A 13,333-nucleotide genomic window follows, 5' to 3' on the forward strand; every position below is an offset into this window, starting at 1 on the left:
TTACACGACTTCAAAACGCTAGCGGGGCGCCCGATGTTCCACCAATAACAGCGATTCTGTCGGTAGCGTCGTGCAAAATGTTTTGGTTCAGCAATATGCAGGGGTCCACACAAAAATAAGGCTAGGGTCGGCGGTTTTTTTAGGGTCGGTCGGGAAACAGGAAACACAACATTTATTTTCCTAGGCCTAACTATCATTTTATTAGTTTTCTGACACTTGGATGTTATTGACATAGCTATCATTTTATTAGTTTTCTGACATTTGGATGTTATTAACTAACATAGCAATATGCTATATACTACGGTACATTGAACATCTTTACGTATGTAAACCTACGAAAATATTTAGGTGCACTGGTGCACCCACAGAAAAAAGTTGGGTGCACAGCTCCAAATTTGGGTGCAATAAGGTGCACATGTACCCAGTATTTCAAGCCCTGTAACTTATCAACTTAACCCTGTATTAGCCATTTACGGTTTGCGTGATATGTCAAAGTTGTAGGCATGAGACATTAACGAAACACGTCTGGTAACCACTCCATCTAACCCTTCTGATTCAGAAACAGGTTTAAACTGAACACAAATATTGGACTTATCTAAACTGTACCGTTCAACTCCAGTCTTCTGTGACATCCTGATAGTCAGTGTTACATGTTGAACCTCCATTTTTTTGTGTTTGAAATTACAGTTCAAACCTATGTCAATATAATCTCTACCAACGCAGATGAACTTGCAAGCTTTGAATCAGAAAAACACTTAGACCCGGACTGTATATTAAGTATTTGCTTCTGTACTAAATACAATAGTTGACAATGTGTTCTTTTTCACAGGAAAGGCTCCTGTAGATACAGCAGTTGACATCTACTCATTTGGGGTCTGTGCCTTAGAGGTAAGGTATTGACATAGCTAATCTGGTTATATGTGCTTAATGTTTTAACCTATGATCAGCAAACAATTTTATCAGATGGGCAAGAGAGTGTATAAGAAAAGTTCTTGTTTCAACGACCAATGCTTTTACCTTGCTGCATTGCAAATCAGAACCAGTCATTGTTGCCCTGAAGAAAGAGACAAGTCACTGAAACGCTAGATGTAAAAACCAGTGGCTGATGAATAAAGAATCTTTTATTGTGACATTTGAACAATGAGAATGATACAACACTGACATATCCCTGCTCCCTTGTAGATGGCAGTTCTGGAAATCCAGCCCAACGGAGAGGGGACTTTTGTGTCCAAGGAAGCCATCGAGAAGGCAATTGAGAAAGTAGAAGATCCTAAACAAAAAGTAACTTTTTATCTATTTTTCTATTTCTATTTACCCAGGCAACACTCAATAGACTACTGAAGTCAAGACTGTGTGATAATCCTTAGTTTTACCTACATCAAATGATTTCTTGTTTGTTTGTTTGTTTGTTTGAGCCTTTGTTTATTCACGAAATACGACCGTCAGGACGCTTTTCATTAAGTCACAGACATGAGGGAAGAGGTTAAGGTCAGATAAAATATAGCAAGATATGGGTTACATGTTTGAAGTCTATTAACATAAGTCTCCATACATACTCACACATGCATGGTTTAAAAAAGATGCACGTAAACACACACACACACACATACACTCTACATGTACAGTAGAGTAAAAAATAACAAGTGGAATTCATACATTTGTATAAACTTTTTGGATTTCTAGATTTTGTTCTCAATAGCCACAATTTCTTTTGCAGGATTTCATAGTGAAGTGTCTTACTGAGGACCCGGTGAAGCGCCCGACTGCCAGAGAGCTGCTCTTTCACCACGTGCTGTTCGAGGTTCACTCACTCAAGCTGTTAGCTGCTCACAACTTTGTCAACAAGCAAAGTACGTTGGGAAATCTGTAACTTTATAGGGCCTAGGAAGAAAATGTTGTGTTTTCTGTTTGCTGACTGACCCTAGAAAAGAACTGCCGAGCCGAGCCTTTTTTTGGTGGACCCCTGCAAGGGACATGATTTTTTTTTAGCTGATCAACCTTTTCTAGGTCCATGATCTGACACCTGAGTGATGAAACATTGTGCAATGAGTTTTCTAACATTGACATTGAAAGTATAAGTGTCCTCATGCAATTTTTACTTTTTTTAAAATAATGTATTGTATAAGTTGGATCACTAGAGATCACCAAAGCCTAAAAAAGATAATCCCTACCTATCGACACCATTGTTTTCAGGACTGAAAAAGGAAACACAGTCAACCTTTTTTTCCCTAGGCCCTGCCATTGTCTACTCTGAAAATCTTTGATGCATGCATACAATGATGACTGACTTGCTTTAACCTGACTATTGTTTTTTCCTGTTGACCAGGAATATTGCCGGACAACATCGATGAGCTTGTGTCAGGGGAGGACAAAGTTCTGGCCTCGATCCACCATGCCGACGGGAGGCCGTCCTGTCAGCTCAGGTGAGAAATTCTATCAAAATTGTGCAAGCTTTGGACTGCTCATTCTTCTGTTACTTATAATAAGTTTGTGCTTAAGTTACCTTATTTTAATTTGCCCCTTGATTGTACATAAGTTTCTTCAGTGATTAGGTTGTATTATGTTGTATTATATTGTTATTATTTTATTGTGTTTGGGGATTGCCCCCCAGGGTGCATTGAAAACCGCCCTCCCGGGCGATATGTTTTCTGGTTAAATAAACAAATAAACAAACAAACAAAGGTCTACAACGAATGTGCTTAGGATGAAATGTGCAAGCTTCATGATAAATGAATGTCACTCACTTACAATCCAGGATTATTTTTTATTATTCTGCTGCTGGTGTCCCTGTCACAGGGGTCGGCAGCAGTTAGCTACGTAGTAGTACTGGTCTTGATAGATGAGAGTGCGCTGTAAAATGAAGTTGGCACAAATGGTCTTAAAAAATTGAGACTAACATCCTATAAAATTATGATTGATTGTCCCTTGATCCTGATTTGTTCTGAAACGTTAGTTTAATGCTTGATTTATTCCTTCTTCAGAATGTGCGATGTCCCTGCATTAGAGCTGGAGAAATTCCTGGAGGATGTCAAGTAAGTATTCAGTGACTGTTAATCTCATGGTACCAAAGAGTGTTGTGGACAGTAAGAAGTCCATAAATGATTTCATCAGGTTTTTGAATGATTAAAACCTGTTTCAGAATGATTTCTACCAGTCTTGTTGAAGAAATTCATCTGTCATGTGTTTATCACAGTTAGTAGAATATTCCTCAACTAGATCAGTAACGTTTTTATAAACTTTAAGGTAAAAACATGTACCTCCAAATTTTTTATGTCTGCTGTACATCTTGCTGCATTCTTAAAATTCAGGTAGCACACTGGGCTACATAGGTTCAAAAGTAGGTTGCCCCAAGTAAAATTTGGTTGCCCGGGGCAACTGGGCAACCAGGTATTTTGCATGCTGATCAAAGTGACCTAGTCTCATGAGAAGATTTGTGCAGATTTTCTGGCCTCCCCGTCTCCTTGAGAAGCAGGTTGTTGCAATTCATCCCGGCATGTTCCAGTTTCTACCAACACAGATGAACATTCAAGCTAACCTTTGTCTTCTCTCTTCCCCCAACCCGACACAAATGGCATCTACCCCCTGACGGCATTCGCCATGACCCACCCACAAGTGTCCATCCCATTTTTTGTACATGTATGTTATCGCAAGGTGGAGTCCAGTTTGAAATGTCTTTTTTCTTCCCTATCCCAGAAATGGGATCTACCCCCTGACGGCATTCGCCATGCCCCACCCACAAGTGTCCATCCCATTTTGTGTACATGTATGTTATCGCAAGGTGGAGCCCAGTTTGAAATGTAACCTCTATTTTTTTTCTTCCCCACCCCAGAAATGGCATCTACCCCCTGACGGCGTTTGCCATGCCCCACCCACAAGTGTCCAAACCCCGGCCTGCCTCTCCAGAGGTGGCAGAGTCGGAGAAAAGTGCCACTCCTGAGCCTGTGGAGATGGAAAACAGACGGGTGAGTGTTTTGTGCGTGCTCATGCGAGTGCGTGTGTGTGTGTTTGTGTGTGTGCTTGTGCGCGCGTGTGCACATGCGAGTGCGTGTGTGTGTTTGTGTGCTTGCTGCTTGCGCGCGCGTGTGCACATGCATGTGTGTGTGTAGATTGTAGATGAATATGTGTAAACTGGCAGATGGGGGATTATAGCCAGAGTGTGTATACACTACAAAGTCATGTTGGTGTCCATGTCTGACATTTTTGTTTTTCCCCAGGTGAAAAAAATGAGCTGTGATGTCAAAGGTCCAGAAGAAGGACAAGACACTCTATCTGTAAGTATTTTCCATCATATTTAGCCAGAAAAATTACCCGTGTTGTCTTAGTGGGTCTTCAGTTAAGTTACTGACTCACTCATACTTGGTATTGCCATTGCCTGTGTGAAGACTTGCATACTGTGTATGTAAGAAGTTGCTAGGTAGCTGCACTGTACATAAAAGTATATGATAACTGATTTTTTGTATGTTCTTGACTGTTTGTTCTGCAGTTGACCATTAGAATAAGATTTGAAGACAAGATGAACAGACAACTGAGCTGTGAATTCAAGCCATGTAAGTACATTTGGTTTTTTCTTTTGGTGCTGTACAGTCGTATTTCGTTGATAAGTATTCTGACAATCTAGCTTGTCAGGCTCAGAATCTTGATGGCCAACACCTCTATCTAGGTTAGGAGAATTTTCATGCATGCCAGCATGGAGTAATCATTGTCAGATTAAAATTAGGACTGTCTGTTACCATAGTGTTGGAGGCTATATATTTGACTGTATTGACTGTTTTTTGTGGGCCTACCCCAAAACGTAAAGTATCAGTCTGTACTCTGTTAACAGTTTTAATGTTGATTGTGACAAATTTTGTGTACTATTATTTTCTCCTGTGGAATACCGGTATGGCTTCATCTGTAGCCTAGACTATGAGTTAAAACTTAAGATTCAACACAAAGTTCTCTCACCTAGAGCATTCCACCAGTCACTCTGGTCTTCCTCAGTAGACTGACCCAGTAAGGCTTGTCATGCGACTTCTTTGAAGTGTGACGTCAACACTGTGTCGGATCTAAAGTTTTAACTCTAAACATGTCACTACCAACACAGGTGAACTTTCACCCACTCACTCACTATCCAGGATTAGATTATACTGCTGCTGTTGTCCCTGCCACGGGGGTCGGCAGCAGTCGGCTAGTACAGTTACTGTAGTAGTACTGGTCTTCACACTGCACTACCAGGCAGCCCTATCCAGTGGGTCAACACCGACAGGGCCGCACTCTCTAATGTCTCTCTTCACACACTCCATCCAGGTCTTTTTCGATCTTCCTCGACCTCTGCTAGGCAGCTGCAGTTTGATGATGACATTTTTTTTTACTATTTTCTCCAGTGGAAGAGCCTTCTCTTTTGGCATCAGAGCTAGTGGAATACGGCTTCATCTGTGAGCAGGACAAGGAGAAGATCGCCAAGCTGATAGAAGACCACATCAAGCAGCAGCAGCAAGTCCCTCCCCTGCAAGTATCCCCTCCCACAGGAGTCACAACCATTGTGACCACAGCTACAACCACTGTTACAACAAGCGCATAGAAGAAGGTCTTATATTATAATAATATATCATATCAGGGCTGTCTCCAGAGTTAACCCTCAGTCTCTCCTCCTGGTCACCCCTCCTGTTGTAGCCACAACCACTGTTACAACAATTGCATAGGAGAAGTCTTTTTCCAGGGCTGTCTCCAGTCTGAAACTTTTGTCTGTCCCACTCATTTTTTAAATTCCCAACTCTCTGAAATGCTCTAATTGCACAGTTTTTAGAAGCAAGTTTCCATTAATCAGCCATTGTAAGGTATTTTTATGTCACAAAATTTGTCAGATTTTTGGGGGGACAGAAGCTACAGCCTAGTGATGCTTACCGGTTCACTGGACTTGGATCCGGACTTGTAAGAATGTTTAGGTTCAAGTCCAAAAAAACCTAAAAGTCAAGAACCGAGTCCGGACTTATTTACCATAAAAGACCATTTCACATACCCCTTTTCTTTCCAAACCACCTCAAACCTTCCGTAGAATGCAAACTCTTTGCTGCAAAATGAAGAAAAAATAGCCATCGGGCATCGTCAAGTACCGGCCTCCATGTTATGTGGGCAAAGTTTCACCCTGACAACATTGCAAGGTTGCCAACATGCAATTTTGTACATGCCATGGGTTTAGGTCCGGACTTACAAGTCCGGACCTGAACCTAAACCTCTGGACTTGAATCCGGACCTGAACCTAAAATTGGGTTTAGGTATGCATCACTACTACAGCCATAGTGGCAACAGCCATCCCACTGTTAACTACAAGTGCTTAAAGGAGAAGTCTTACCCGGGCTGTCTCCAGTCTGACGCTTCTGTCTGTCCCACTCATTTGTGAAAATTTTAGGCATCCTTTTGGCAACATGTTTGTATTGGTTATGGGGTTAGGCAGCAGGGTGAAGGTTTATCTATTATCTGTCTCATTTTTGAAGGCTCAAACGCAGTCTAAAATGCTACTTCACAGTCACATTAATTTTGTAGAAGCAAATTTGAAGAAATTGGTCATATTGAGCCTAATCGAAAATCTATTTTCATGTCATGATTTTTGGAAATTTTTGTCCATCCCAATAAGCAAATGAAATTCCATGCTAGGACGAAGAGAAGGCTCTAGGAGGCAGCAACGATTCATCTACTCTCCTTTCAACTTCCTGATTTCATGGAGCTGCTTGTATTCCATTAGATAGGAATAAATTCGTCTGACAGAAAGACAAGAAGAAATGATGATAATTAGGACAGGGTTTCAGCTATGCTGATGTTGAGCTTTATATAAGTGCCTGAAATGTTACGTAAATGTCTAACAGATATAGCCTATAGATCTAGCTCCTGGGGTCAACTATGGTGAAGCAGTGCCCTGATCATATTTCGATTTTGTTTAGTTAAAAAAAAAGATGTTTCTGCTTTCTTCATTCAAGTGTTGGAGGATGACTGGGATGTTAGAAGGCTGATATCAACCTTACATGTACTATGACACTTGTGAGATGCATATTGGAAAAGGATATGTTGAATCCACTGGTTGTCAAAGCTTAAAGTTTAACTGTCAAAGCTTGGGACCAAATGCAACTAAATGTAAAGCTGAGTTCTCAGTTTTTAGGAGTTCATTATATAGTACAAGCTTTGTGCAGATTTTAGTAATCACACATTCTGAACCTGCTCCGATTGCATCTTTTTTCCCAAAAGTTGAAACCCCAGACTCCATACTGCAACCTAATGTACTTGTTGAATCGGGCCAGTAGCCATACCAGTGCAGTTTTATGTATTAGGTATGACCAAATATGTATATATTATACATGTACATCGCCATATGTTAACCGTATGTTATTTTTTTTGCATTTGCTATAAGAATGCACATTGTATAATCTTAATTGTTACAATGGAATTAACAGTCTCAGGACCCCAGGCGACATGCTGCAATGTACCGAAATTTAACAACCAAGTCTCCAGACGGGCAAATGAATTCTGAGGAGGATCCTTATGATTATCAGGGTTCTAGCTAATGTGAAGTAGCGTAGGGGCCCCCAACGCTATAATTTTGACCCCCTACGCTAAATTTCTCCCCCTACACTATAATTTTGACCCCCTACGCTAAATTTTCAATACAGAATAGGGGCATTGTAACTATTTCTTTGTTCAAGATTTCCAGATCAAATGTGAAAAATCAAGGATACATTGTACATACCTTAGAAATAACACTTTTCCCTTTGGGTATCCCTCAAATGGCCCCTTTTTTTAGCTCAATTTTTTTTAAAAGCTTCACCCCATCCCCCCTCTTGGTCGCTTCGCTCCCTTGACATGCGGCCAGTACCACTACGCTAAAATTAAATCCTAGCTAGAACCCTGATTATATTAAAGAAAACTAATAGTGTCCCAAAGGAGACTAAGTGTTGAGGCCACACAATTTTAAGCCTGTCACACATGTCCGACTATGACCCCCCCAACCTTCTCCAGAACATGGTTGGGAGTTAAGCCTTTCACACAGTCAGCCATACCCTGGGTGCCAAACTAGTATCGGGCCGTTAGCCGTTTTCCTTCGGCAGCCAAGAGCCCTTCGCCCGCGTATCTAAATTACGGCTACGGGGGAGTTGAGCCTGAGGGGTTCGTCCGGCCCTAGAAAGGGCCAACCAAACTCCCCCCTGGGCTAGTAGCGGTAATTTAGACCCGCGAGCGTAGGGCTCTTGGCTGCCAAAGGAAATTGCTAGCAGCCCGAAACGAGTTTGGCATTCAGGGTAAGTCAACCATGGGCTCCCCAACCTTCTCCAGACCGTGGTTGTGAGTAAGTTGTGAGTAGGATCTTCTGTGGTTGGGAGGTTACCTACCAAGTGTTTGAAATTCATCTGTGCCAGCTAATTATGAATTTTGACAAATACAAATCTGCAAAATTATATTCTGCTACTCCCAACCCAGCGTCAACCTTGGTTGGTGAGTGGTTGGGGGCCAAGTCATGGGAAGGTTCTGAAAGTGTGACAGGGGCTTTACATGTACACATGAACATTGTTATGTGCATCAAAAGTGTTTCAATGCTTCACTGCCAGAACTGTTAAGAATACAACAACTAGACAATTAGGTTGTCCTGCAGTAGACGTTACAAGCAGAAGAGAAAATTACTTAGGCCTTACTGAATGGGAAACTTTAAATGCAGGCTTCAAGTTAGTTAACAAAGTGCCAAAGAATTTCATGTGTTATCTGAAATTTACCACATACCTGAGCCACAGTTGTTTAATGTCATTGATGGTTAAAAAATGTTAACAAGATCAACTATATAGGAGTAAGCAGGGTTATTTTTCTCAGTAATTATCAATTATTAACTATGTTTATATACTAATTCTAGGTACTGTGTTAAAAGTGCAAAATGTACTGCTTGTCTGTATTATGTGGGGACAGGGAAAATAGGAGGGAATTTTTTTTAAATCCCCAGCTTTAGATATGATTCCTGAAAGGTAAAGGGGCCACTCAGAGGTAAAATGTACTAATGTCCAAGTGGTATTTTGTAAATATGTCCTATAATTTTAACAACTGAAGGCCTTGTTAATGGTTAGGTGCACAGTTAATAACGGTTAGGTGCACAGTTGTTAAGCTTGCATCATATTTATAATGTTATTGCACATTCTACGTACTAGTTATATAATAATTGCTTCATGTTCCTCTTTTATTTAATATGATGTATTAGCTTTTACATCAAAACTTGAAAATTGAGCCACTGCAAATATCCCATTACAGAAGCAAGATGACCAAAACTGTATTGAAATATGATAAATAAAACCAGTAATCATGATTCAAGTTGGCCTGACTTCCACATGCTTCTAGTAGCCCCTCCATTGGTCGGGCCCTAGCCTGGCTACCATCCGGATTTTTGCTCCGCAACGCTAGAAAAAGTTATGTCGTGGAGTGGAAATTCGGATGGTACCCATTCTAGTCGGGCCCCTGGAAACCTGATGGCCAACACCTCTAAGTCAGGAGAGTTGGGAACAGCTTTAGTACTGTTGATTTATGCGTTAATTTTGTGCTACCGGTAACATGTACTCTCCAAGCAGAGGTTGTGGGGGAATGATTGTTAGCTTTTTATATATGGCCGTTTTTTTTTTTTGTCGCTACCCCCACCGACCTCCTCTGGCTAATGGATACTGCCTGGCCAATTTGATACCGGTCTTTTTGCCACCGAGAGGGATCTGCTTGGAGATTACTAACATGGACCAACTATTGTTAGACATTCTGTTTCCATAGTGTTGGAATCAGGCTAGATCTTAGATGGAAGTCTCCAAGTTGTAGATTAACATTGCCCACATTACGTTTCACAAAAATACATGTACTAGGTGTATTGCTTGAAAAATTGCCCACCATTTCAAGCAATGATGGTCGATCCTACTCAAGGCATTTTAGTGTAGTGTATGAACAACGGTTTAAGTTTTTGTGCAACATTGCATCGCCCTAACCCCAACTTTATTCATTGGTTCCTCTGATCAGACAGTATTTTGCTGAGTACCTGTAATAGCAATAGTTCTGACTATGTAATTTACTGTTCTTTATCTGTTGACATCATAATAAAGGCAAGTGAACACTCATGGAAGTTGTGTTTTGAGGTAATTTGTATTTTACAAACGGTTTATTATATTGAAGGAAATAACCTTTTTCTTGCTTGTTGATATACATCTAGGAAGTTTACATTATGAACATGTAGGAAGCTTGCATAATATACACATGTATGAACATGATTGTCTACCAAATTTACTAGTGAAACCAGGCAAAAGTCTGATTAAAACAGAATATCTGTAGTCAGGTCAATATATAACAAGAGTATGAAACATAAATCCCTATACATACATATAATAAATTCCTGTTTATCAAATTTGTAAACTACATGAACATGTAGTAAGATAGCCTGGCAGTTTAGGGTGTACAAGTATACATTTAGAGTCTGAGGTTTCTATTTACTCCGAAATACTTATAGTTGCTGGCATTTATAATATGGCAATAGCGTGATGTTAGTGTTAACTACCCATCATCATGATTCTCATATAAAATAGGACGCACATCAAGCGTATATATGCTGCCTAATTTGTTATTGCACATGATAGTAAGTACTTCAGTAAAACTATACATGTATCTAAAAGGTATTGCTCATAGAATCCAACAGTAAGTCCTCCATGTACATGTAACAACGTACATCATTAGTCATGTCAGTATTATCAGTCAGTGGGTCCTTGGTAGGTTAAACTCAACCAGGAACCCGGTACGTATGTAGCCTCTACCAGGCTTCGGGAAGCGGCTGGGTAGACAAGAAATCGGGCAGAACGACAGATAACATACCGGGGGAGTTGGTCCGCCAGAGAAAACAGTTTGCCGCTCAAACTGTTCTCTCTGGCGGACTAACTCCCCCGGTATGTTATCTGTCTTTCTGCCCGATTTCTTGTCTACCCAGCCGCTTCCCGAAGCCTGGTAGAGGCTAGAGGCAAGATCGTTTTCGGGCCCTGTAATATGCAACTCAAGATACATTTGGTTAATCTTTTCTAAAATTTGAGCTTCACATTGGCCCGATCTTCACAAATATGTATGTATCTAGTGAAACGCTATGGCATGTCTGTTCATGTACATAGTTTCTCATAGACATAGTTTTTGTCATATTCATCATCATCGATAATATAGTCAATTGTCTTTCTTTTGTCTTCAACAATGGAAGTGAAAACTAATAACATGATCATCATCAGCTCTGGAGTGAGAGATGAGCGGATGTGCCTGTGTTGCAGGAACAGGGTATGTTGGGTTGCCTTGTTATCTCTTTTGTCTCAAGTCAAGTATCAACGATTAAAGTGTGAATCCAAGCGAAAGCTGAAAGCATTATCAGCGTCAGTGAGAGCTGTACAGATGTCCCCGTGTTGTAGGAACAGCGTATGTTTTCCTTTTGGTCTTCTCAAGTCAAGTATCAACAATGAAAATGTGAATCCCAGTGTTCTAGGAACAAGGTAATACTACGTTTTCTTTTGTCTTCTCAAGTCTCAATTATCTTCTCAACTATCGACAATGAAAGTGTGTATGTGAATCAGCATGATCATGATAGTTAGTGAGAGCTGTACAGTTGTCCCCGTGTTGTAGGAACATGGGATGTTTTCCTTTTTTTCTTCTCAAGTCAAGTATCAACAATGGAAGTGTGAATCAGCTTGATCGTGACAGTAAGCATGACCATGGCAGTTAGGGATGTTTGGATGTCCCAGTGTTGTATGAGCAGGGTAATAATTGTACTATTCTTGTCTGCTAAAGTCTCAATAACTTTTTAGTATCTTCTCAACTATCGACAATGAAAGTGTGAATCAGCATGATCATGATAGTCAGTGAGAGCTGTACAGTTGTCCCCGTGTTGTAGGAACAGGGTATGTTGATGTCCTTGACGATGGGACACTTCCTGGGCCGGGCGAGCGTGTTCTGGTCGTCCGTGTGCGCGCAGGTGCCGTTGATGATCCGGAAGGCTCCGGAGTCCGCGATTCTGTGAGAGGAGAAACATCGAGAGAAACGTGAGCTCTTGCTGTTGCATACATCAGCGTGCAAAATACCTGGTTGCCCAGTTGCCCCAGGCAACCAAATTTTACTTGGGGCAACCTATTTTTGAACCTAGATAGCCCTGTGTGCTACCTGACTTTAAGAATGCCCCCCCCCCCCAAAAAAAACCAATCATGCCCACTTGGCTTGCACCACTGTATCCGGCATATATACAAATTTATGCCGGATACGATTGTCGACTCCAGCCCGCTAGGATCATATTTCGCAGAAGCGCGGGGATTCCTTATTTGGAACCTGTAAGTGACGCCGAGCCCGAAGAACTGACCAATCAGAATCCGTAAAAACCATGTGCTTCATCGGGCGGGCCAGTGCTCGGTTCCAAAACACTGTGGCCAAAATACAGCACTGCAGGCCGCACATTTGCTTGGATATCTGATAAAAATCTTTCTGTCCTGACTTTCCGAGGAAGTGCATCTCCAGTTTTGCTTCGTGCTGACTCTCCAGGAGAGTGAGTGCATCTACTTTTGCGGTAGGTTTCTATTTCTTCATTCTTTGGACATGGCGGAGAGTGGGGGTCCCCCGGGCAGAACAGTCTTGGTCATAGGACACTCTTTTATCAGTCGATTGGATGCGTTTGTTGAACATCGCACGACCACTGCCTGTGGTAGAGCAGTAAGCCGTGATTTTTGGCTTGACAATACTGTAGTAAAATGGCTGTACCTCTCCGGTGGGAAAGTAGCGAACTTCGGACGACTTTGCGCCAACTTCCCACAGGCGGACCTAGTTTTCTTAGAACTATGGTGTAATGATCTATGTGACTCGTATAAACTCCTAACGTCTCCACTTGGTCGCATATAAGGCTCGCTCAGAGAAACTTTCCCGCATACTTTGCTAGGGACGGTTTGCACCTATCCACACACGGGAACCTGTTATACTACAAAAGTGTAAGGGGGGCCATCACAACAGCTTTAAAAAACATGTAAATAATGCAACCGTTGATTCAGTGGCGAGATGCCCAGATATCAACTGCATCATCAGTAAAGATTGACGATTCCCCTTTAAGAAAACCCTGACGCGAACTCTCTACATTACAGAATTGTTACTCATACTTTCCAATCGTTCCCATTCTTGACTGGGTTTGCGACATGTTCGCCTAAGCGGGCTCGTTTGGCGGGTTCTTTATCGCGATAGCTCTCTTTGGTGGTGGGAAAAATCCTGACTAACATTACGGTAGAAAGTGTACAATCTATGGAAAAGTTGTAAGATTGGCATAATATTTTTACACTGAAAATCTGTTCATAAGATG

General features: G+C 41.4%; 1 protein-coding gene across 1 annotated transcript in view; it reads left to right on the top strand.

The window, feature by feature from the left end:
* Positions 1-13,333, top strand: part of LOC109465359 (nuclear receptor-binding protein-like) — a 34,284-nt gene that overhangs the window by 17,571 nt on the left and 3,380 nt on the right. The window contains exons 8-11 of the mRNA XM_019762571.1: positions 830-888; positions 1,183-1,281; positions 1,718-1,850; positions 2,327-2,423. Coding sequence (XP_019618130.1) covers positions 830-888; positions 1,183-1,281; positions 1,718-1,850; positions 2,327-2,423 — 388 coding nt within the window. The remainder of the gene's footprint in view (positions 1-829; positions 889-1,182; positions 1,282-1,717; positions 1,851-2,326; positions 2,424-13,333) is intronic.

Source organism: Branchiostoma belcheri, unplaced genomic scaffold, assembly GCF_001625305.1.
Source record: "Branchiostoma belcheri isolate BF01 breed outbred unplaced genomic scaffold, Haploidv18h27 scaffold15, whole genome shotgun sequence".
NCBI lineage: Eukaryota > Metazoa > Chordata > Leptocardii > Amphioxiformes > Branchiostomatidae > Branchiostoma > Branchiostoma belcheri.